The 25,729-nt window shown below is 43.9% G+C and overlaps 1 protein-coding gene across 4 annotated transcripts in view; it reads left to right on the top strand.

Annotated features, from left to right (window-relative positions):
• The window catches only part of arhgef10la (Rho guanine nucleotide exchange factor (GEF) 10-like a), a 114,247-nt gene that overhangs the window by 56,817 nt on the left and 31,701 nt on the right, over nucleotides 1–25,729 (top strand). For all 4 annotated transcript variants that reach the window (XM_052526820.1, XM_052526818.1, XM_052526819.1 and 1 more), the window contains 2 exons: nucleotides 7,298–7,416; nucleotides 18,287–18,373. In XM_052526820.1, coding sequence (XP_052382780.1) covers nucleotides 7,298–7,416; nucleotides 18,287–18,373 — 206 coding nt within the window. The remainder of the gene's footprint in view (nucleotides 1–7,297; nucleotides 7,417–18,286; nucleotides 18,374–25,729) is intronic.

Genomic DNA, 25,729 nt, shown 5'->3' with positions numbered 1-25,729 from the left:
CGTGACCGAACCACCCACCACAACCGGACCAAGCAGCGTGGTAACCAGGAGCAGAGGGTTCTGGACTCCTGGACATGGGAGGAGATTTTGGACGGTGAGGGACCCTGGGCACAGGCTGGGGAATATCGCCATCCCTGTGAAGAGCTGGAGGCAGCTAAAGTTGAGCCTGTCCAGCGCTCCTGTCCAGCGCTGCCAGAGCCGCCCGTCAGTCAGGAGTTGCCAGAGCCGCCCGTCAGTCAGGAGTTGCCAGAGCCGCCCGTCAGTCAGGAGTTGCCAGAGCCGCCCGTCAGTCAGGAGTTGCCAGAGCCGTCCGTCAGTCAGGAGCTGCCAGAGCCGCCCGTCAGTCAGGAGCTGCCAGAGCCGCCCGTCAGTCAGGAGCTGCCAGAGCCGCCCGTCAGTCAGGAGCTGCCAGAGCCGCCCGTCAGTCAGGAGCTGCCAGAGCCGCCCGTCTGTCAGGAGCTGCCAGAGCCGCCCGTCTGTCAGGAGCTGCCAGAGCCGCCCGTCAGTCAGGAGCTGCCAGAGCCGCCCGTCAGTCAGGAGCTGCCAGAGCCGCCCGTCTGTCAGGAGCTGCCAGAGCCGCCCGTCAGTCAGGAGCTGCCAGAGCCGCCCGTCAGTCAGGAGCTGCCAGAGTCGCCCTTCACCCCGGCGCTGCCAGAGTCTTCCGTCTATTCGGGGCCTGCTGCAAAGGTCCCCAGTCAGAGGTCGGCGGCGAGGGTCGCCGCTCCAAGGGTGCCACTTAAGTGGGCCAAGACTATGGTGGAGTAGTGTTCTGTTTATTTTATTAAACATCATGAACACTTACCACGCTGCACCTTGGTCCTCTTCACCTTCCACCTACAAATATTGTGACAGCAGATGCAAACAGATTATCATATTTAGAGGACAACAGCTCGAGGGCTTGAACAAAAAAAGCGGTTTGCGATTTTGTTCATACTAGTGAACTGGTGTTTGAGTTGTGTGGTTGCAATTATCAACAGTCCTGTATTTCTTCTATATCTTGGCGTGCATCATTCAAGACTAAGTTTAAATTGTGTATAGCGCAATGAACATATACTGCAGAATGTCTCAGGATGACTGTCTGGGTTGGCAAAACAGTCGGGCCCTCATCCTGAACCAACAGGCTGTGGTGAAAACATTTGCACACAAAAAATTTCAGAGTGGCTGAATTTATCCTCAAGCCAACTACATTTTCCCTCATTGCTAGGCTATTTGATGTGTAATTTTTCAATATTTTTTGACACGTTCAATTTTTGGGGGGCAAACTCCGACCTTGCTGGGGTCCAAAGAAACTGTTATGCGAGTGTTGTTATGGCAACTGCAATTCATTTGCTTTGCTCAAGCAACATCCATTTCAATATACACTGCTAAAAAAAATAAAGGGAACACTTAAACAACACAATGTAACTCCAAGTCAATCACACTTCTGTGAAATCAAACTGTCCACTTAGGAAGCAACACTGATTGACAATACATTTCACATGCTGTTGTGCAAATGGAATAGACAACAGGTGGAAATTATAGGTATTTAGCAAGACACCCCCAATAAAGGAGTGGTTCTGCAGGTGGTGACCACAGAACACTTCTCCGTTCCTATAAGTCCTGGCTGATGTTTTGGTCACTTTTGAATGCTGGCGGTGCTTTCACTCTAGTGGTGGCATGAGACGGAGTCTACAACCCACACAAGTGGCTCAGGTAGTGCAGCTCATTCAGGATGGCACATCAATGCGAGATGTGGCAAGAAAGTTTGCTGTGTCTGTCAGCGTAGTGTCCAGAGCATGGAGGCGCTACCAGGAGACAGGCCAGTACATCAGGAGACGTGGAGGAGGCCGTAGGAGGGCAACAACCCAGCAGCAGGACCGCTACCTCCGCCTTTGTGCAAGAAGGAGCTGGAGGAGCACTGCCAGAGCCCTGCAAAATGACCTCCAGCAGGCCACAAATGTGCATGTGTCTGCTCAAATGGTCAGAAACAGACTCCATGAGGGTGGTATGAGGGCCCGACGTCCACAGGTGGGGGTTGTGCTTACAGCCCAACACCGTGCAGGACGTTTGGCATTTGCCAGAGAACACCAAGATTGGCAAATTCGCCACTGGCACCCTGGGCTCTTCACAGATGAAAGCAGGTTCACACTGAGCACATGTGACAGAGTCTGGAGACGCCGTGGAGAACGTTCTGCTGCCTGCAACATCCTCCAGCATGACCGGTTTGGCGGTGGGTCAGTCATGGTGTGGGGTGGCATTTCTTTAGGGGTCCGCACAGCCCTCCATGTGCTCGCCAGAGGTAGCCTGACTTCCATTAGGTACCGAGATGAGATCCTCAGACCCCTTGTGAGACCATATGCTGGTGCGGTTGGCCCTGGGTTCCTCCTAATGCAAGACAATGCTAGACCTCATGTGGCTGGAGTGTGTCAGCAGTTCCTGCAAGAGGAAGGCATTGATGCTATGGACTGGCCCGCCCGTTCACCAGACCTGAATCCAATTGAGCACATCTGGGACATCATGTCTCGCTCCATCTACCAACGCCACCTTGCACCACAGACTGTACAGGAGTTGGCGGATGCTTTAGTCCAGGTCTGGGAGGAGATCCCTCAGGAGACCATCCGCCACCTCATCAGGAGCATGCCCAGACGTTGTAGGGAGGTCATACAGGCACGTGGAGGCCACACACACTACTGAGCCTCATTTTGACTCGTTTTAAGGACATTACATCAAAGTTGGATCAGCCTGTAGTGTGGTTTTCCACTTTAATTTTGAGTGTGACTCCAAATCCAAACCTCCATGGGTTGATTAATTTTATTTCCATTGATCATTTTTGTGTGATTTTGTTGTCAACACATTCAACTGTGTAAAGAAAAAAGTATTTAATAAGAATATTTCATTCATTCAGATCTAGGATGTGTTATTTTAGTGTTCCCTTTATTTTTTTGAGCAGTGTATTATTTGATGTAATTATACAGCATTGCTAAACTTTAGAATTTCCACACCCCAAAATGTATCTGTCAGACTGCAAAGATTATCTCAACATCTCACTGTCCTCAAATGTGGGAAATATTTATGATGAGTAAACATTATCAGGGCAGCCAGGTGGAATAGTGAAGGGGCCCCATAGCTGCATTCAAGACTGGAGTGGATGACTGTTTAACCTCCACAGTATCCAACCTCAGTATCCATCCTTAGTGTATTGGTACTTAGGTTTCATTTTGAGTGGTTGACATCTGAAAGCTTCCACACGCAGCTCCTGCCAGCAATTTTTTTGTGATGGAGTGTAAGCCGTCACAACTGATCTATTCAAGGCTTTGGCAGTGGTGTACTGACCAGTGGTGTACTAAGTGGCTAGCCCATGCTCTCTCTTTCCGCTCTCTTTCATTCAGACCTCCTGATGAGACTCATTGTTGTTGTTGTTTATCATTCTCCATGAGGCTTCAGTTTACATCCCTTCATCAAACAGAATAATGGCAGCTGCAGAGAGCGAGAAACAGAGAGAGCGAGAAACAGAGAGAGGGGGAGAGAGAGATAGAGACAGAAAGATAGGGATTTGGCTGTGGAGCTCTGGCTTTCTGCTCTGTCTGTGAAAGGTTTAGGGGGTCTTATGTGAATAGAATGCTTTATCTCGGATTCATTAGTGACTTTGCCCCTGTGTGTGTGAAGTGACTGTCTGTCCTCATTAAGGCCTCTGATAGAATGGCTCTGTATTTACCATTTGTTCCGAAGGGCAGGCACCATTATTTGTCGTCATTAATACATAGTAAAGGCCGAAGGCCAGAGACAGGGTGTGTTCACACACACTGGCAGCATTTCACTTCTCCCGTCCTTCATGCATACAGTACTTATGGAAATCAGAATGGGTAAACACGGCCTTGGGCTTAGTCAGGTATTTAATCATATTTAATAACACCTTCCACGACAAATAACAACAGCAGGACCAATACCTTTGCTGACCCAATAATCACTTGGACGGCGGACATAGCGGAGTGTTATTCATACTAATTGAATGATTAGCTGAAGAAAGTTGCTGAGCGTTCAGGTGCAAAGGAAAGCAGTGGACCCTCTGACCCACACCAACCAGTCCTGGCAATATGCCTTCAATTACAGCATTTTAATGAATGACCCTCAAAGCCCTGATCATCCCTGGGAAAGGCTATATCTGAGACAGACTCAGAGGTCATCTCAGAGGGGGATCATTAAGAAATCCTCTGCAGGTACTGTATGAAGATTTTATACATGAGTGCAACCCAAACACTAAATAGCCCAACTTCATCATTATTGATTATTCAATATCATTCAAAAGACGCACTCAAGGTTCCATCGATCCTATTCACAGTGGTTCTGGGAAATATGGAATAAGTTATCGTATGAAATATGAAAACATCTCAACAGAAGGGGCTTTTATTTTTGAACAATGTCGACCCTGTCCTCTCACTCTCTCTAAACATCACTGCATGGATGAATATTCTGAAGGTAATCAATCTCAATGAGGTTATTGTACTGCATCTCAATTATTGTCATTGTACTGGAAATATATGTTTTAACTGTGTCTTGTTAAAGTTATGCAGAATTCAGAGGTGTTGAATGTATGTGTCTCTAGTATACAGTACCAGTCAAAAGTTTGGACACCTACTCATTCCAGGGTTTTTCTCTATTTTTCTTTATTTTCTACATTGTAATAATAAAAGACATCAAAACTATGAAATAACACATATGGAATCATGTAGTAAACAAAAAAGTGTTAAACAAATCAAAATATAATATTCTTCAAAGTAGCCACACTTTGCCTTGATGACAGCTTTGCACACTCTTGGCACTCTCTCAACCAGCTTCACCTGGAATGCTTTTCCAACAGTCTTGAAGGATTTCCCACATATGCTGAGCACTTGTTGGCTGCCTTTCCTTCACTCTGCGGTCCAACTCATGCCAAACTATCTCAATTGGGTTGAGGTCGGGTGAATGTGGAGGCCAGATCATCTGATGCAGCACTCCATCACTCTCCTTCTTGGTCAAATAGCCCTTACACAGCTTGGAGGTGTGTTGGGTCATTGTCCTGTTGAAAAACAAATGATAGTCCCATTCAGCGCACATCAGATGGGAGGGTGTATCACTGCAGAATGCTGTGGTAACCATGCTGGTTAAGTGTGACGAATTCAAAATAAATTGTGACAGCATCACCAGCAAAGCACCCTCACACCTCCTCCTCCAGATCATCCGTTCACCTACTCTGTGTCTCACAAAGACACAGCGGTTGGAATCAAACATCTCAAATTTGTACTCATCAGACCAAAGGACAGATTTCCACCGGTCTAATGTCCATTACTCATGTTTCTTGGCCCAAGCAAGTCTCTTCTTCTTATTGGTGTCGTTTAGTAGTGGTTTCTTTGCAACAATTCAACCACGAAGGCCTATTTGACTCAGTGTTTGTAACTTGAACTCTGAAGCATTTATTTGTGCTGCAATTTCTGAGGCTGGTAACTCTAATGAACTTATCCTCTGCATCAGAGGTAACTCCGGGTCTTCCTTTCCTGTGTGGGTCCTCATGAGAGCCAGTTTCATCATAGCGCTTGACGGAGTTTGCGACTGCACTTGAAGAAACTTTCAAAGCGGATTGACTGACCTTCATGTCTTAAAGTAATGATGGACTGTCGTTTCTCTTTGCTTATTTAAGCTGTTCTTTCCATAATATGGACTTGGTCTTTTATCAAATAGGGTTATCTTCTGTATACCACCCCTACCTTGTCACAACACAATTTATGGGCTCAAATGCATTAAGAAGGAAAGAAATTCCACAAATGTACTTTTAACAAGGCACTTCTGTTAATTGAAATGCATTCCAGGTGACTACCTCATGAAGCTGGTTGAGAAAATGCCAAGAGTGTGCAAAGCTGTCTTCAAGGCAACGGGTGGCTACTCAAATATAAAATATATTTTGTTATGTCTAACACTTTTTTGGTTACTACATGATTCCATATGTGTTATTTCACAGTTTTGATGTCTTCACTATTATTCTACAATGTAGAAAATAGTAAAAATAAAGAAAAACCCTGGAATGAGTAGGTGCGTCTAAACTTTTGACTGGTACTGTATATTTAGGCAATAAGGCACAAAGGGGTGTGGTATATGGCCAATATGCCATGGCTAATGGCTGTTCTTATGCATGACGCAATGCGGCATGCCTGGATACAGGCCTTAGCCTTGGTATACTGGCCATATACCACAAACCCCCAAGGTGCCTTATTGCTATTGTAAACTGGTTACCAACGTAATTAGAGCAGTAAAAGGTTTTTGTCATATCTGTGGTATACTGTCTGATATATCACGGCTATCAGCCAATCAGCATTCAGGGCTCGAACCCAGTTTATCTAATTATCTTTAGAAGAGCAGAATAAGGGTTTAAAAGCAGTGCAACATCCTGCGGTAGTATATCACCTGCAAATTGACTCCCTCTTTTTGTGTACCAGTCCTGTTAAGAGAAACCATCTGAAATGTTATGATTTGTGGAGACCAAACTCAACTAATTGGCCCTTAAGTCTGCTGTATTCCTACCTGCACTGCAACAGCCAAACAACAAGTAAACAACCGTGCCTGTCAAATGAACTGGTCGCACATCTCAAACCAAATGAGGAGTTTAGGCTACACTGGGATGTTAACGCTTTGGAAACAGCAACTCTGTATTTCTGTGGCTTATTACATATTGATGTATGCAGTTATGCACAAGACACAGGGAGTAAATTAAAACAAGCTGTTTGATTGCACACAAAATTGTGTTTTAGTTAGTTGCAATTGACAGTTACTAAATTACTTAATGGAGGAATGTTGGCAGATCTGTGTTGTGCCTGGTGAGGGGGTGCATAGTGGCTTCAAGGTATTCAGACAGCGTGCACAAGCCAAATTCTCTCCTTTATTAACTACAATCCGGCAGATGCCTTTCTCCTGCTGTGGTGGAATCTTACTGTTGTTTTGAATCTCATAAAGGCTCATTACCAGTACCTTAATCAGTGTTGAGGCCTAGCGTGGGGCTGCTACGCGTGGGCTGTACCTGGCCCCATCTCTCCCTGCCTCTGGCTGATTACACACACACACAATGCTAATTATCCTACATACTCATATTTCATACCTGAAGCCAATTCATTTTGTTACACTTTGTTTCTGAAACAAGAAAATAGACCTGTGCCCACTTTGTCCAGGTATTGTATATTTTTAAGAAGCATCGGAAGCTTTTTGGAGTGGGTCCTAAAGAAATATATAGTTATTTAGGCCATTAACAACGTATAATTGAGTGGTAGTTAAACCTGTCATCCTTTTCTTGTAGGAGAGGAGAACACACCAGGATGGTTCTGTGCAGAAGATGAAGGGAAGACCATGGCACCATTTTGGCCTTTACTTACCTGCCGTGTGCCTGTCTTCGCCACCAAATCCTCGGACAGGAAGGTGAGTTCCAGCTTCAAAAGCCTCTTTGCTCGGCTAAAGTTGTCTAGTTAAACAGACTAGTGTGCGGTCTTCAATAGTTTTAAGGATTGTTTCTCAGACATGAACTGAGATACACTGTATGGCTTAACAGAATGGCCGCGGCCCATCGACATCACCACTCAATCAATAATCACAGCATCTACAAGCAGAGAATGAGGGGCATGTCTACTGTGCTACATTGCAGTGCAGTTAAACACAGTCTTTTCCCATTGATGGGTAATCAAAGAGTACTTGCTGCTGCACCCCAGGAGCTAAAAATACACCATCTCAGGGAGGATCTCGCTCCAATGGTCCTAGAGTCTTGGAACAGTACATTCCCCAGCAACGCTGGCTAGAAAGTGGCGATCAATAGAGCCCGTTAAGAGTTGGGAGACTCGCATAAATCAACTGGCAAACTGTAAGAGATGGACTAAAAGGTTTTCAGGACTCAGTCAAAAAGGTATCAAATCAATTTGCAGTGGCTGGAAGATGATATTTCTGACTACATTTTCAGCTATAATGTAGTTACAGGGCTTGCAGTGCAAGGTGGGTGGGGGATGCCAAATTACCATGGCCACCAGGGGAGGATGTTATAAAGTGATCATGCAATTACCTTAATGGCTATGGGACACCTAAGCATAAATCAATGTTCTGACATTAGATTAAGATTCCACACAACCCAATAGTCTGTCTGGAAGCCATATGGGCAACGGAGCAAGGGGGGTCCTCGGCAGCTGGAACAGTGGAGTCTGGAGGAGACAAACATCCCTCTGTATTATTGTGGGTTTTAGAACGTTCCCAAAGGATCGCATGGGGCTTCTGGATTCTTCTACTAATGTCTGGTACACCTGCTGAGAGAGTGAGCCAAGGCAATTAATGGATTTGGAGCCAGCAGGACCACACTGCCCCAGAGGATTTGCCCACATTCTCTTTTCCTAACACAAACAAATGAGACACCTGAGCATGCCAACCAAAGGGCATGGAAACCATGTCTGTCATATGAGCTGACCACAAAATTGCCTGATAGTGAATTATTTTCTCGGGATGAGAGACGTTGTTGTTGTGTTTACATGAATGTGCGGGTGAGTTTCTGAAATGTATGTGTTTATGCATGCGTGTGTGCCTGCACTGTGTGTCTGTGTTCACATTAGCTGTTGCTGGAGCGCATGTGTAAACAGGGGACTGGAAGAAGGTGGCATTAAAGGGAGTGACTAAGTCTTCCATGCAGAACAGCCTTTGATTAGGGGCTTAACTCAACAACAGACCCCTCCCCCCGTCTTTCTCTCATTCTTTCTCCCTCTCTTTATCATCCTCTCTTTCTCTCACTCTGTCCCTCCCTTTCTGTCTCTCTCTCTCTCTCTTCTCTCTCCAGCTCAGCCTTTGCACTTCCACTGGGAAGCACACGTCTATACGTGCCAAAGCTCCCAACATCTCTTTCTCCAGTGTTGGCAGCCTCACTTGGCAGTCTGACTTACAGTGAGGGCGAGAAAATAAAAAGAAGAGATGTGGCTGAAGGAGCCAGAGCCGTTTCCAACAGAAAATAAAGTTCTAAAGCAGCGTAGCATGAACATGCGAGCAGAGCGCGGGTCACCTGAGGGAGCTCTGCCAACTGATCACTGCTGTGCGCTCTGGACTCACTGGGAGGTGGAGCGGGCTACTGGGCAGATTCGTTAGGCACCGGAGATAACCCTTATCACAAGTCTCTGTTGAGTGAGATCAGTAGGGATTGACTGACACACACTCACACACTTACGAGACCCAGTCTATCAGGCATGGTTTGCCCCACTTCTGAGGCACATAAGCAAAAGCTGTTATCGCTAATGTAGCACATCCTGTAGCCCTTTGTTGTGCTTGAAATTAATTATAATCTCTCAACCATGCAATTCCTCAAACTTTAAACTCTACTGTATGTTGAAATCAGGTCTTTGTAGAATATATTATATATATTATGTTATTAGGACACCATACCTCTACCCCATGTGAACTTGATGTTCATTTAACTAATACTGAGGGGTGAAAGAGATGGCTGTTTCAAAATGCCCAAGGAGCTGGCCGTAGGCTGCTGCCTGTGTCTAAGTGCTGGCTGGTAAAATAATTTTAGTTGGCTTACAGTCTGTGGTGCTCAGCTTGAATCCCCCAGACAGGGCCCAGCTCTCCTTCCACCACTTCACTCTCCTCCAATCTCCATTCTGAGTAGGCACCTGAATGTCACAGGGATGTGGTCTGCTGTGTTTCCAAGGCCACCCATTTCCATTCCATCTAGCATATGTCACACTCAGACGCTCCAAGGCCGGACTAATGGAGCGGATGCAATGATGATGATCCCCACTATCCTAGAGCAGATGAGTGGTTTAGTGTATCATATAGCAGCTCCATTGAGAACTTTGTATGTGTGTGTAAGTGAGCCTGCGTGTGTGTGTGTGTGTGTGTGTGTGTGCGTGTCTGTGATGAACCTGTCTTTACACAGCAGAAACCCTCCACGTATCCTCCAGACTGAAAAGGCCACATCCTCAGCCCCTCATAGGGCTCTCACAGATCCAAGACCACAAAGAAAATAAATGTTACCATATTCCGTTTATGAGGCATTAGGAGAAGGAAAGAAGCTGGTGATGGCTGGTATGCAGCAGTAGAGCTCTTATACTACTTTTGGGGATTTCATCATGAAGGCTTTGAAGTGGAGAATGACAAGCTGGAAAAAGGGTTTGGGCTGCATCATGTTAGCCTCCTTTTTCACTTTTTTAAAGAGGATTATCTCCTGTGTCTCGGAACAGAGACAGGCTGGCTTGCATCTCGGCCTAATACACTCAATTAGTTCACAGAGATCACTAGCCTGGCTAAGCAAGGTCACTGTTATTTGGTTTTAAAATCCATTAAACAGACGTCATGGCGAGACCATCTCCTTTGTTCCCTTCATTGAAGGCAGTGGAGAAACATTGAACATGGTCACTGGGGTCTCTGTGCAGTGGAGAAACATTAAACATGGTCACTGGGGTCTCTGTGCAGTGGAGAAACATTGAACATGGTCACTGGGGTCTCTGTGCAGTGGAGAAACATTGAACATGGTCACTGGGGTCTCTGTGCAGTGGAGAAACATTAAACATGGTCACTGGGGTCTCTGTGCAGTGGAGAAACATTAAACATGGTCACTGGGGTCTCTGTGCAGTGGAGAAACATTAAACATGGTCACTGGGGTCTCTGTGCAGTGGAGAAACATTGAACATGGTCACTGGGGTCTCTGTGCAGTGGAGAAACATTACACATGGTCACTGGGGTCTCTGTGCAGTGGAGAAACATTAAACATGGTCACTGGGGTCTCTGTGCAGTGGAGAAACATTAAACATGGTCACTGGGGTCTCTGTGCAGTGGATAAACATTGAACATGGTCACTGGGGTCGCTGTGCAGTGGAGAAACATTAAACATGGTCACTGGGGTCTCTGCGCTGGACTTGTTGTGCGTGTTTGTGCTGCTTGCTGTGCATGTCCCTCCCGCTCTCCGTCTCATCCATCTTTCCTGCTGATGGTGGGGATAAGAGAGGAGGCAGTGGCGTGTTCTACGACTGGCCCTAAAGGAGTGATTCAGTGCTGGAGAGGAGTTTGTAGAGGGGCCATCATCACTGGTCTCAGGCTGTAAGTGTTGGAGTCTATTTATAGCTTTGTTGGGTTTGAAAGAACTGCTGATTTACGACAATACTGACTTAAAGCTGTTATGGCGTTGGTGACAAAGGTGTCTTGATTGGAAGGCTGTGTGTGTGTTGCTCACCACACTGTAGACGACGTGCCCATGAAATATGGATCAAAAAAGAGGGAGAAAAATGGAAAGGGAGAAAGCCTTTTCCCTGATGATGCAACATCCGTCTGTTGATTTCTCTCTCTCTCCCCAACATGGTTTTGGGTAAAGTCATCAAGATGACACCTTATGCAATCGCTCTCTTCCTCGTTTCTTCATGAAGGTCGTTCTTTTCTTTTCTGAGCAGCAGATATCATCCTCCTCTCTGATTTGTGGGGAACAGATGCCACAGCATGGATTAAAAGCTCTTTCTTGACACAGATCCGCTGGGGCGTAGCAGGCTCCCTTTCTAGTCTGCAGCGCTATCCCTCTGGCAAACACAAACACACAAACAGCAGGGTGCAAAAGTGCCTGAGCCTGTCTGTTTGGAAAGTACACACTGTCCCCACAGCCATGTTCCCCAGCTCTCATCAAGGCTTTGCTTTATTAATTGCTAAAGCCGTAACCTCCCCAGCTCCCCTGTCTCACAGGAGTGGTGTGATTCATTAGGAGGGCTATAGATTTTTGGTGAAGGAGGGTTCATTTCAAACAGCCCTAATCTGCTGCTTGTTTATTCATCTCATTCTCCTCTCTCCTGGCGTGTCACCCAGCATCAGAGGAGAACTGATCTCTCCACACAAACAGACTGCCGCTGCTCATCCCCACAGTTCAAACGGGGCAAGGCGACAGGCCCTCGGAGGGAGGATTATAGGAATGCAGGAGGAAGTGTCAATCTGATTTCTCTGTGCTAGCTGGATCACAGCCGACGTGTCGCTTGGACTGATACGGCCAGGCCTCCTGGTCAATGCTGCGGGGTTGCTGGGCTCAGCAAAAGAAAAACTGCTTCAGTCCACCTTGTCACCATCGCGGGGACACAGTGACAGCACACAATCTCATACTGCTTAATACTCCTCATCAAAGAACCACTCACTACAGGGTCAGGGCAAACTTCTGTCATTTAGAGAAAACAACTCACTGTGAATTGTCTATTCCAACATCTTCACCAAGGTGTAGTGTAGACAGTGGCCAAGCTCTCATCTTTGTGGATCTCTTTATGTCAGCACTAAAGACTATCAGATGCCAAGCGTATTGAGCCAAGATAATGTTTTATATTGATGGTGATAGTCAGCACAAACTCAGCCCACCTCAGACCAATCTACACAGCAGAAGGCTATCTCTCCTGTGAGTAGTGTTACTGCTGTGCCGATCTGTAGGGACTTCAGAGGTAAACTCAGAAAGCACTGATGAAGTATGAGTTGTATTTGAAAAATACCAAAATTATGGTAATTAAATATGTATGAAGACAGGATTAATCACGTGCTTTACATTATCATCCTTTCAGGCCTCTGAATTATGTCGACATCATTATGAGTTGTTTGTGTGATTACCATGGTATTTAAATGGTTTTCACAACCCTCTGTTTTTCCTTGCTTAAAGCTCCTTCAGTCTGGCTTCCATCCATGTCTTATTTTCTCTTTTCTACTGCTCTCCATACCAACAGAGGGCAGTGTGGTGCTAGTCTTCAGATGCAGGGGCATCCTGAGCCATTGCACTGCTTGACTGCGAGGTCATCTGCAAAGGGGCTGATCCGTCGTTGTGACAGTTAACATACTAATTACTGTAAATAATACGTTCTCTAGCAATGCCTTGGAGAGGGGAGTGCCGCTCCTGTCCTCCACCCCCCTCCAACAGTGTCTTACTTCACTCTGTTCCTGTCAAGATAGTGCACAGACAAATTGTACAACCAGGAGGGGAACACAGTAGATGGGCTAAATGTTAGCCCGCTGATGTAAATATTCCTCCTTTTGTATGATATAAAAGGATACTCTAATGTGTCAGAATATGAAATCCATGCATCAGTGAAGAGAAAGCAAACGAGTTCTGCATCCCACCCTCTTCTGAATGTTCCAGTGTTCCTGTGTGTTTATTCTGTTGGTTTGTTCTGTCTTTCTCACGGTTTGTTCTCTCCTTCTCTCTGTTCTTCTCTACTAATTACTCTGTCAGTCTCTCCTCTACCTGAACAATACATGGCCCACTGCCAGGTCTTACAAGAACACTAGCTACCTACATCTAGAAAACTGTAAGACAAAACGAGAGGGCACCCTCTTTTGAGCACATAGTGGCTAATTGACTACCGTGTTCATATTCTATAATGTAATAGTTCTTCCCTGTTGCCAGAAGTTGGCTTGATTTTCTTACTGTCCAGAAAAGTGGGTGAGCAAATGAATCAAGTCTTAACTTACAAAAGCAGAAAACTGATTAATATTTTTGAGAGACTTTGCATTGAATTCCTGTATTGTTGAGCCAATCTGGCCACAATAGAATGGGTTCCAAGGATGGCAGGGGAAATTTGAAACCCAAGATATTACTCCTTGATCCTATGTAGAGACGGCCTGGCAACTGAGTCCACGTCCCCCTGTTTTTGTCTCAGTGGGTACCAGAGGACCCTTTGTTCTGAGTTCCATGCCATCTGATCAGGAGGATTAAACAGCCTCTGCCACACACCCTGTGCCTCCCGTTTGGTGCCATCCAGGACCCCTGTCGAGACAGAGTTGTGGTTGTGGAATCTTATAGGTGGGCAGAGATCACCATAGCCTAGCACAACTGGGCCTAATACAGATAGGTACCTGGCAGGGATAGATGGAGGGAGGCGGACATGTTGCTATTGCTCAGCGAGCAGCTGAGAAGGACACGTGGAACAGACAAATCTGTGTTGAGTCACGAATATCAGTTTGTGATTTCCTGACAATGTCAGGCCATGCTCAGAGCAGATGTATGCAAAACTATTCTTCCACTTCATTCCACTTATTGCCTGATCTGTGGAACAGCCAATGGAGATACCGAATCTTTACTTTACAGACAATGCTTATTAAATTGAAGACATCCCTGGCCAGGCTTAATAATAAGCTGATATCCGTATGTTTATCCCAGAACTTTAACCACACTGTGAGCTTAGCTTCACGACAAGAGTTAAAAACAGAAAGCAGCTGCACCCTATTCAATCCATTCCTACTGCTGCAGATGGTTTCATCTTAGTCTTTCAATAACTTTGAACATTCTGAGTAGTGGAGGGCTGCAAGCACAGAAGGTGGTTGACGCTCATTTCATTTAAGTCACTGGATGACATCCAGATCATGAAATGATAACATGAGCAGAGTGTCTTAACTTTGATCCAGCCATCCTTCTGGGTTAGATTCACTGGAGGATATTGAACAACAACTAAGAAGCAAACACAGGGCTGTCCCGTTGGTGGCAGTGCCATGTGCTCCTTAGACTGGAAGCTGTCTAAGAGAGTGTCTCTGCACATACTGACACTTGACTGTGTGTGGGCTTTAACTGACTGCTACTCTATTGATTAAATGCAATTGGGTACGAGTGCCGGAGCCAGTCAATTATCAGTTAATAAACAGCAGATGTTTTCTATTAGTGCCTGTTAGTGCGTGTGATAGATTGTTGCTATGTGGATTTGACCAGGAGAGGGGAAGGGAGGTGATGGGAGGAGCGTTGCCTTGGGTGTATTATACCTAACTCCATTGGGTTGCTTTGTCTTGGCCGGTTTTGTCATTGTAATACTGAGCTTAAAATATAATACATCTGCAAACAAACTCACAATTCTCTGCTGGGCAGGCCCAAACTGTAAGCTCAGGAATCACACTCCAGAATGAATACCACAATTGGTAATACAGCACACTATCCAATAAAGAGAATCCATTACACAAGAAAGAATGGAGCCACACAATGCAATGCCTGCTTGCTGCAGTGTGACTACTCATTGATAATGTTACAAACCTCCAGTGGGTTCGGTGCATGTGCCTCGTAGAAGTGCGCACAGCGATCGTCACACATCTAATGTGTGGTAAATTTAGACACAGTGGAGCATAGATTTCACAGCAGATGCACAGGAACATAACACGTCCACCTGTGTTTCCCTCAGTAAGTCATCCCTCCCTTGTGCAACCAGAGACAAAAGCCTGACAACACATGCCAACTGTATAAATAGTATAAAACATGGTTCTGTTGTGGACTGTTACCAGTGACAATACCTTCAGTCAAAGGCCAGGTTTTTGGATTTGACTGCAGGTGCTAATGCATATTACTTTCTGGCTGCCATTGATGCAAGCTAAAACATGAATGGTGACTATCATAGGTGGGAGGCCAGTCCCTGATGATGTGTGTAGGAATATCTACGGCTATAGCTCCTTCCCCTGTCTTCCAGCATGCTGCAATGCAGGCTATGGCCTACACTAACCATAGTGGCCACCTAGAGGTGGCATATGGGCTGGCGCCCCCTTGGGGTAATGGATGGGACGAACCCAGTGTCGGGAGTTGGGTCAATGGGAACCTACAGCTGGGAGACCGCCCTCTCATTCCATCAACAAACCTCAATTAGCTCACCTGCTGATCACCTGCTGATCACTAGGTAGCCTAGTGGTTAGAGCTAGATTGAATCCCAGAGCTGACAAGGTAAACATTTGTCGTTCTGCCCCTGAACAAGCAGTTAACCCACTGTTCCTAGGCCGCAATTGTAAATAAGAATTTGTTCTTAACTGACTTGCCTAGTTAAATAAAGTTTAAAATAAAAAAATAACCCCCCTCTTTCCCGCATTCCCCAAAGTCCTCCATCAAATATCCCATTCGATCTGGCTTACCTGCCTCCCTCCAACTTGGATCTCCTCTTCTGATTGACAATTGCCTTAGCGGAATCTTGTATCACAATGATTTTTAAATGGTTCCTCACTGCTACCTTATCAGTATTGGCAACCTCAATGGCGTGTGCATCGATCAAAACCCCACGTGGCCTCTGTACCTTTCAATGCTGATTTTAGGTTGAACTGGTGTTTATACAGCTTGATTTGTTTACACCTAACAGCATTATTTTTAAGGTATTTTGATTTGTGATTTATATTATCGAGTGTACACTTCAGCGGTGGGCAATCTATCTTGCTGGGAGCATTTAATTCCATTCGGTCGAGGTCCTAGCTACATGTGTATATATACAGTATACCTGGGACAGGAAGGGTATATATAGAGGGACAGTTCTGATAGAGTAGGGATCCCTTTAGTATTAGCAGACTTTCTCCAGAGAGTGCTAACAGACAAAGCAATTGCCGTCTGTGAAGATTGCCCGCGAAGGCTAGCTGTCTCCGGTGACTGATAAAACCCACCGTCTGCAGCCCACAAAACCACCAGCATCCCATCGCTACTGCTGCTGTCCCTCTGGTTCAGCTACCAGCCTCTTCCTCCTAACCTCGGGGCTTCCATATGGGGCCCTATTATGACTGCTGTTTAATTACCAATCAAAAAACAGCTCACTCCTCTTAAGGGATGGCTAGCAGAGAGGGAGAGAGAGGGAGAGACAGAATGAGAGAGAAATAGCTCACATGGGCTCTTTAAGCAGAGACAGAAGACAAAGGGTGAGGGAGAGCAAAAAAATGATGGAGAGAGACAGTGCATCTGCATGATAAATGTGAATAGATGTAGAGAGACAGAGGGAGTGTGGAGGACAGATGGGCAGAAGCAGTCATCTGGCCGACATAATTTTTCTGGGGATGTGTTTGTGTTTACAAACAGACCCTGCCAGGGAGAGAGGGAGGGACTTAGCAAATTAATGTTATAAATTATCCATGATTTATGTTTGCTGCCTTGGGGACAACAGTAAAAGGCGTGCATCATCCATAGCTGACCCGGCTGAGCCTTATCCCCACCCTAGCACCACACAATTAGATGTCCCGTCTGCCACATGGCCCAGCATCACCACTTACACACATACATAATAATAAACATTCCCTCACGGCCATGGTGTTGGTCAGGGAGGCTGCGTGCCTGGACAGATGGTCATTTGCAAAGGAGACCTAGGTCTCATGTCTTCCCTGTTAAAATAAAGGTTAAATTAAAAATAAATAAATGCTCACAGTGCTGTGTCTCATGAGGACACTGAGGGATAGAAGCAGCAATTCATTGGCCAACACTGAAAGCCTCCAAGCCGAAGACAGCTGTTGTTGCTATTATTCTCTGGATGTCTATTTCTATACTTTTACAACTGACTCATGGATCTGAGAGCTGTCCTATTCTAAGCCAGTCATTGGCTTTTCATTGCAGCCATTCATACTGCTCCAACTCTGGACTGGTCTGTTATTGTCTACTCTAGACCCTCAGGAAATCTCAGGTAGGAGCCATTTCATGTCACACTCCTCCTTTTTTCCCCATGTATACTATAACTTTACAACCTTTTAGGGAATAGAAAATGTGTTGATGCTGAAGTGTCTCTTTCAACATCTATTCATACACCCCCCAAAAAAGCTTCACTCAGGAGTAACGGAAAACAGATTGTCTGTAAGTGCTCTGCTGGTCCCAGGTACTAGCTGTGGTCTTTCACTTGTGAGGGCGCAATTTGATGGGGTGTTGGGAAACAAGCTACAAAGGGCTGTGGGCAGTTGGTAGGATATATCTAGACAGCAGTGAAACGCAGGGTTTCCATTATAACCGTAAGAGCTATGGAGACCATTCTTCAAACTCTGGCCAGTTATTTTAGCACAATCTAACTATTAGACAGTCATGAAAGGCCTTCGTAACAGGAGGTCACTATTACGATTGACAAATGAAAAGCCTACATCTGTGTATTTGTTTATTTCGACTTTCGAAACAGTGGGTCCCAATCAATTTCCGATGCCTGGTGCAATTTCCCAATGTGGTACTGTCAGTTTGTCAGTAGGAGAACTACTGTGCTGTGAGCACTGCTTGAAATGATGTTACCAATAGGAAATGAGTGGCTTTTTTAGACAGCTGGTTATTTAAATCTAAAAACACGTCGGTTGACAACTTAGAGCTGCTGGACATGGTAACACTTGTTGATAATGGAACACGTGAACTGACCCCACACCACTGAGAAACGGGCCTACAGTATGTCATGGATGAGTCTAATCCTCCTACTAACCTCTATAAGCTGAGACAGATATAGATCAGTCTCCCACTATAAGAGCAACAGTAGCTCAACCATATGGGGATGATGCATATTGAATTATCTAAATGAACAAAACAACATGTAATATTTATGGTTACTTAATATTTGTTTTGTATCCCTTACAGCTTGAAGCTGCCCTTCACAATCCGGTGCAGTGTGCTTTGCTGGGCTTCTCTGCAGCGAGCACCTCGCTACCTCAAGGCTATCTCTGGGTGAGTGACTTACACAGTTTACAGGCACACATATACATACATACATGCATGCATGCACACAAACACACAAACACACATGTGCACATAGAAGTATTTAAAACAACATTAACCATGACACCCTTTTATACAAATACATCCTCTGTAATATTACATTTGTAGTGGCCTCAGGGTTTATCACATCTATTAATAAAAAGTACAAAAAATGTGGCAATGAAAAGGATACAAATAGTTTTTCTCTACAAAAACAAGTGTTGCCATGCAAACTGACCCTTCACTTTCATTTAGTATAGACCTTTTCAAATGTAAAAAACATAACAAGTTCTATATGTACCCACTAGAGGTTCTCCAGTAAACATCCGGCGCTAAAGAGCCCCATAATTGCTAGCTAGCTAGTTGGGGTGGCAGGTAGCCTAGTGGTTAGAGCGTTGGGCCAGTAACCGAATGGTTGCTAGATTGAATACCTGAGCTGACAAGGTAAAAATCTGTCGTTCTGTAGCTGAACAAGGCAGTTAACCCACTGTTCCTAGGCCGTCATTGTAAATAAGAATTTGTTCTTAACTGAATTGCCAAGCTAAATAAAGGTTAAATAAAACATGTAATATAAAGTTGGCTAGCTAGCACATCCAACCAAAAAACAGAACAAACTAACGTGAACTCACCCCATTCCGTACAAATGTGCGCATCCCCAACATTCAAATGAGACTACAAAGAAAACTAATGTGACTAGCGACTGTGTTCAAGCGACTTTCTATTCAAGCGTTGATCGACATGGTAATGGCTCTATAGTATTGGAGAAAAGTTGAAAAAACTGACCCTCCGTTACATCGTGACGTGTTATGCCGTAAAGTACAGCACGCATAAAGCAACTATTTCTGTCTTACAATCTCTCTCCGCCAGGTGTAGCATTTCTCTCATCCTTTAAAAACAAGAAATGGACAGTGACGGGGGTAAATACCTAGTAAATACCTAGTCATTTTTTGCATCATCATTGCATGCAATCATCATTCTCAAAGCCACTGTTTACTTCTAAGATCACTTTAGCACCGCCCTAAAAACCCAATTCAAATTCGACACAAGCCTTCAAATAGGTGTAATAATGACACATTATATAAACTCTTTATAGAATTTTAGAGGCGATAAGGTGATAAGTTGGACAGATCGAGTGAATAAAAGCAATTTTCCCACACAACATCTCTCCTTCTCACTATCACGCATTAGTTTTGTGAGTGAGTTTACGTTAGTTATATACACACATTGACTTTTGCTATCAGATCCACTAAATAAAATAATCAGACAATGTTTATTTCCCGTTAATTATCTCTTTGTTCTGGTGGTGTTACATATGGCTAGCACAGCAAATAACCACAGAGCTAGTGTGATATGAAGGTAGAGAAAGATGAACTTACCTTGTTAGCCAGCTAATGTTAGATGCAACTAAATTAATTGCATACGAGTACAATGTTTGAGGGCCACATTGTTTCCGTCAAAAGTTAGCCAGCAGCAGTAATTAGCCCACTATCAAACTCTCTCTGCGTTCACCAATCTGTTTCTCCTAGCTCTTTGTTTGCTTCCTCCATAACGCAACTATATTTTAGCCAGGTGTATTGCCTAGGTGTTTTACCAAGGTATATATGAACCACTAACTTGTGCTAGGCATGAATTATGGACCTCACGTTATGAGACCTAGCTAGTGGTTTGTTTACATGTTGTAACGCTAGACTACACAAATGCTAGCGCCTTGTGGTGATAATGTCAAACTGCATATTAATTGCACCAGGATGATACATAACATGAAGCAAACAAATTGCAACTTTATGTCAACTTTATTATTTTGAAATTAAGTCTAATTAACCATAAAATATTCCTTTCTGCACACCCTCATGATCGTGATATTTAAGTGTTAATGCCCTCGAAGCCGGTGTTTGGAGGATATATTGGCACGGGTGTTGTTAGGCCTGAGATGAACTTGAGGGCCGGCAAACAGTGCCAATATATCCTCCAAACACCGGCTTCGAGGGCATTATCCATTTTTTTTTTACAACGGGTTACAAACATATTAAAATAATGATTGACATATTTTAATTAAAAATGTTATTTTGATGAATTTCTTAATACTATTTCATCCTTCCACAAGATATAGTCTCGATACAAATCTAGGGTTGCTACCCAAGCCGACAGAATGCAACCCGGTTGTTCAGTCTTTTTGTTCTGTATCTATGGACGCGACCCAGCCGCTCGTTCTAAATGTTCAATTGTCATACTGGCTGGCAACATTCTGAACCCTTGCTTGTTAGCTAGCCAACTATGGCTAACTAAGTCACATATACAAGGGCAGTCAGAGCAACAGCAAAGTAGATGCATTTGCATTTGTTTAAACTGTTTCTAGAGACATTTATTTGGATACATCCATAACATTGAGCAAATGAGGTGCGATTTTGCCTGGCACAGAAAATGTGCTCACTCATCAGGACACTGTTGTTCAAAGGAGCTAGCCAACAACACTAACACAAACACTTCAAACTGAAGCTGGAAAGACTGCAAACTAGCTGAATTGACCTTTTTCAATTGACATTTCTTTGTATAAAGTTGAAGTCGAAGTTTATATACACCCTAGCCAAATACATTTAAACACAGTTTTTCACAATTCCTGACATTTAATCCTAGTAAAACTTCCCTGTTTTAGGTCAGTTAGGATCACCACTTTATTTTAAGAATGTGAAAATGGCTTATTTCAGCTTTTATTTCTTTAATCACATTCCCAGTGGGTTAGAAGTTTACATACACTCAATTAGTATTTGGTAGCATTGCCTTAAACAATTTAAACTTAGGTCAAATGTTTCAGATAGCCTTCCACAAGCTTCCCACAATAAGTTGGGTGAATTTTGGTCCATTCCTCCTGACAGAGCTGGTGTAACTTAATCAGGTTTGTAGGCCTCCTTGCTCGCACATGCCTTTTTTCCTCCAAACATAACGATGGGCATTATGGTCAAACAGTTCTATTTTTGTTTCCTCAGACCAGAGGGACATTTCCCCAAAAAGTACGATCTTTGTCCCCATGTGCAGTTGCAAACCATAGTCTGACTTTTTTTTATGGCGGTTTTGGAGCAGTGGCTTCTTCCTTTCTGAGCGGCCTTTCAGGTTATGTTGATATAGGACTCGTTTTACTGTGGATATAGATAATTTTGTACCTGTTTCCTCCAGCATCTTCACAAGATCCTTTGCTGTTGTTCTGGGATTGATTTGCACTTTTCGCACCAAAGTACGTTCATCTCTCGGAGACGGAACGCGTCTCCTTCCTGAGTGGTATGACGGCTGCGTGGTCCCATGGTGTTTATGCTTGTCTACTATTGTTTGTACAGATGAACGTGGTACCTTCAGGAGATATTTTCTGGAATTGTCCAAGCTCCTTAAAGGCCCTGTCAAGTTAGTGTATGTAAACTTCTGACTCACTGGAATTGTGATACAGTGAATTATAAGACTGTCTGTAAACAATTGTTGGAAAAATTACTTGTGTCATGCACAAGATAGATATCCTAACCGACTGGCCAAAACTCCACAAAGAAATTTGTGGAGTGGTTGAAAAATGAGTTTTAATGACTCCAACCTAAGTGTATGTAAACTACTGACTTCAACTGTATATCCATAAAAATAATGCCAGCTTATTCATGATTTTGTCTGTTTGAGAAACGCTGCCTGCCTGTCTGTCTCGTCCCAACTCCCGACACGTTCAATACGATGGGACAGCTGGAGATCGAATTTGAATATTGAAACAATGTTGCAAATGTCGGAGAGACAGACAGCAAGGTTTATACAAATCTCCACAGTTGAAAATGGCAATGTTAGTCTAAAATAAAAGTGAGATAATGTCTACATGCTTTTTATAGTGGAGATCAAGTTTTTAAATTGCTTGGCTGATGAGACAGTGGATTGTGCAGTCAGATGGAACAGAGTAAATAGGCATTGTAACGTCATAGATTTAGCTGGTGGTAACTTGTGGAATAGACACCGGCTGGTATGCGGTTTTAACCAATCAGCATTCAGGATTAGGCCCACACGTTGTATTACTGCTAATAATGTCTCTCTCCTGTGCATGTCAACCTTAAGGTCTACCTTCATTACAAGGAGAGGGCTTGCACTAATCCAATTCATGGGGGCATGTACAGTAGCTGTAGAAGTCAAACCTGGTATCCTTCAACATGGTTAGCCTCATTAATTGTCTAATAAAAAAGAAAAACCCACACACACTGATCTTGCCAGTATCAGTCTTTTATTTTCTTTCAAGTTGTTAACAAATGATTCCCACACACATAAGTTCTCAGATGTGTGAGTACTTTTCCTATTTCTAATAGTATCATTTCAAATTAAAGAAACAAATGAACAAAATGTAAACAATGTACAAGCCACATATACAAGTGCATTGGACATGCCCACAATGCTAATACCAATCCCATCATATGTCTGCATTGGACATGCATCCCATAAATAATATCACTACTGTGACCAAAAGGGTAGAGCACAGATAGTGGAGGCAAGAGAAAAAATACCCTGTAGAGTGACCACAGTAAATGTTCACTTTTACATGGGCTGCAGAGTAGCCATGTCATGTATGAGTTCCATCCCTGTATGGCTGACCGGGCCGGGATGCAAACCTTAATCAAATGACACTTGTACCTAGCATGCCAACCACTGGAGAAGGATGATAGTGAGTGTAGCAGAATGAAGCAAATCAGGGCAAAATTGCATGGGGAGATCCTCCCGCAGCTGAGATGCTTAAAGTATTAAAATATAGATACATTCATGATAGACAGGAGGAGACACTACTTGAAGTCTCAGGGGGATGACATCACAGTGGCTACTAGAACTCACTTGCAGCTCACCTCTGCTACAGTCACACCCCTTTCACCTCCTATGCCTCCGACAGTATAACTGAGCTGCCACAACTTACCCATTACTGTCCATGCAGGCAATACGGCGCGCTGCGATGCTTCTTTGGGAAACCTATGAACTTTTCTATTCTAAAATAGATTCGTCCCCAGACGTAAAGTACCATCTCACCTTAAAATACACTTAAGAAAACAACTATGCTAAGTTAGTAATAATAATAATAATAATAATAATAATAAATAATATATGCCATTTAGCTGACGCTTTTATCCAAAGCGACTTACAGTCATGTGTGCATACATTCTACGTATGGGTGGTCCCGGGAATCGAACCCACTACCCTGGCGTTACAAGCGCCATGCTCTACCAACTGAGCCACAGAAGGACCAGTTAGCTAGCTAGCTGTTTACAGCTGCGACGGAACAATTGTTGTTTACAAATGCACCCAAAGTTCTTTGAGGTTCCAGAGTTCACTTCCGCTCCAAAAGCCATTAAAAAGGTATATACCAGAGTGTGGGAGAAATAAAAGACTACAGATGGGTTTTTTTTATGAGTGGAGCAAATTGCACTGGCAGACAAAAGTGCCACAGTCCCTGGACTTGTTGGAATTTTGCTGGTTTTAAGAGGAACACTTTCTGTGAAAAACCTTGCCTCAGAAAATAAATAGTCTGTTAATCTTAAAGCAAAATGTTTTGGTGCCCCCTCCTTTCTGGGAAGAGTGGGCATTTTGTTGGGTAATCCCCGTAAAGCACGTGGATAAACCATCTGGATAAGGCCCTCTAGGCCCCATCTAGACAGACTCAGCTCCCTCCCACTAGGTGTTGTTTCAACATACAGTCATTTTTCAACGTATTGTGACGTGGAATCTATGTGTAAAATACATTGGATTTACAAAGAGTCATCAACATAAACAGTTGTTTTGAGGTTGCAATTTCAACCACAGGATCATATCATAATCTAACCAATTTTCAACATAGACAAAGGTTGTTTAAAATATGTTGAATTTGTACCTCTGAAACAATAGACCTTCAGTATTCTTTTTTATTTATTTAACCAGGCCAGTCAATTAAGAACAGTCTTATTTACAATGATGGCTTGGCACGAGGCAAAAGCCCTCCTGTGGGGACGGGGGATTAAAAATAAAACAATGTAAGACACGGGCATCAGCACAAATACAACAGAAAACAAACAGTAGATGTGTGTGTGTGCGAGCAGGCATGTGTGTGGTGTGTTTGAAGAAAACAACATGCTTCCTTACATAAGGCAACACAAACTAGTGACATTGGGTCTCAAGAACCTGTTCATCTATTTGAACTGCTCCAGGGACACCAGGTCCTGGAATTTAAGGTTGGATTGGAGGGAATTCTAAGACCAGAAGGCTGATTATTGAAAGGACCTTTTTTTACATGCTCGGTTCATTTTTAGGACTGTTAGCGTAAAACAAGTTTGAGAGCTTAAGCAAATACAGTAAATAGTAACACCATAGTCCAACACTGACAGAAAAGTACAACGAAACAACTATTTTCTGGCGGGAAAGGAAAAAACAAGCTTTGTGACAGTAATAAAACCCAATATTTACATTTACATTTTTGTCATTTGTGACTCACAACCTGGATTGGGTCTTATGTAGCAACATTTGAAATTGTGTTTTTTTTACATTGGAAAAAAGTAGAGAGCTCCAAAATGGGAAAGTAATTCTGTTTTAAAAGTTGATCAACTTGTAAACTCACTTTTGAGAAAACGGCCTTTGAATTAGGGCTGGGCGAGAAATGTAGTTTTTAAGACATATTCAAGTTTATGTTTTAGCTCTGTATCGCAAGAATCGAGTTTCTGTTATAACGATGTAATGTTTTACAAATGCAGCATCTCACTGTCTCTTCTCTGCCAGCCCAATGCCGAATCATGTCCCAATTGTATGCAACACGTGCACAGAGGTTATCCACCAATTACAACCCTAGACAGCCTTTCACAAATTGTAACCACGCTGGAGAAGTGTAGCGGCGGTAAAACTTCCACCAAAACGGAAAGTGTGAAAGCCAGCTCAGCCTCTCGTGAGGATATGGAAGTGGTTATCTGATGTTCAGGAAACAAATGGCCTGTGCAAAATGTGTCGAAAGACAATTGCCAAGAAAAGCAGCAGTACAACTAACCTCTTCCATCACCTGCAACTGAAACGTGTGGTGGAATGCGAGGAATGCCGATTCCATTCGCTCGATTCCCAAAACGTCTGCTAAAAGACAAACTACCATAGTCGCATCCTTTTCAAATGTAATCCCTTATGACAAGAAACGTTTGAGGTGGAAGGAGATAACGGATGCAGTGACCATGGCGAAAGATATGGTACAATCTGTACAGTACGAAAGCCAGGCTTTAAAAAGCTGCTAGGTACAGTTGACCAGAAATATCAGCTGCCAAGCCGCAAGTATTTCACGGAAGAAGCCCTGTCGTGATTATACACTGCTACCCGCGAAAG

The sequence above is a fragment of the Oncorhynchus keta genome, chromosome 10 (assembly GCF_023373465.1).
Source record: "Oncorhynchus keta strain PuntledgeMale-10-30-2019 chromosome 10, Oket_V2, whole genome shotgun sequence".
Classification (NCBI taxonomy): Eukaryota; Metazoa; Chordata; class Actinopteri; order Salmoniformes; family Salmonidae; genus Oncorhynchus; species Oncorhynchus keta.
Note: the sequence above shows the minus strand (reverse complement) of the source record. Positions and strands in the feature narration are given on the sequence as shown.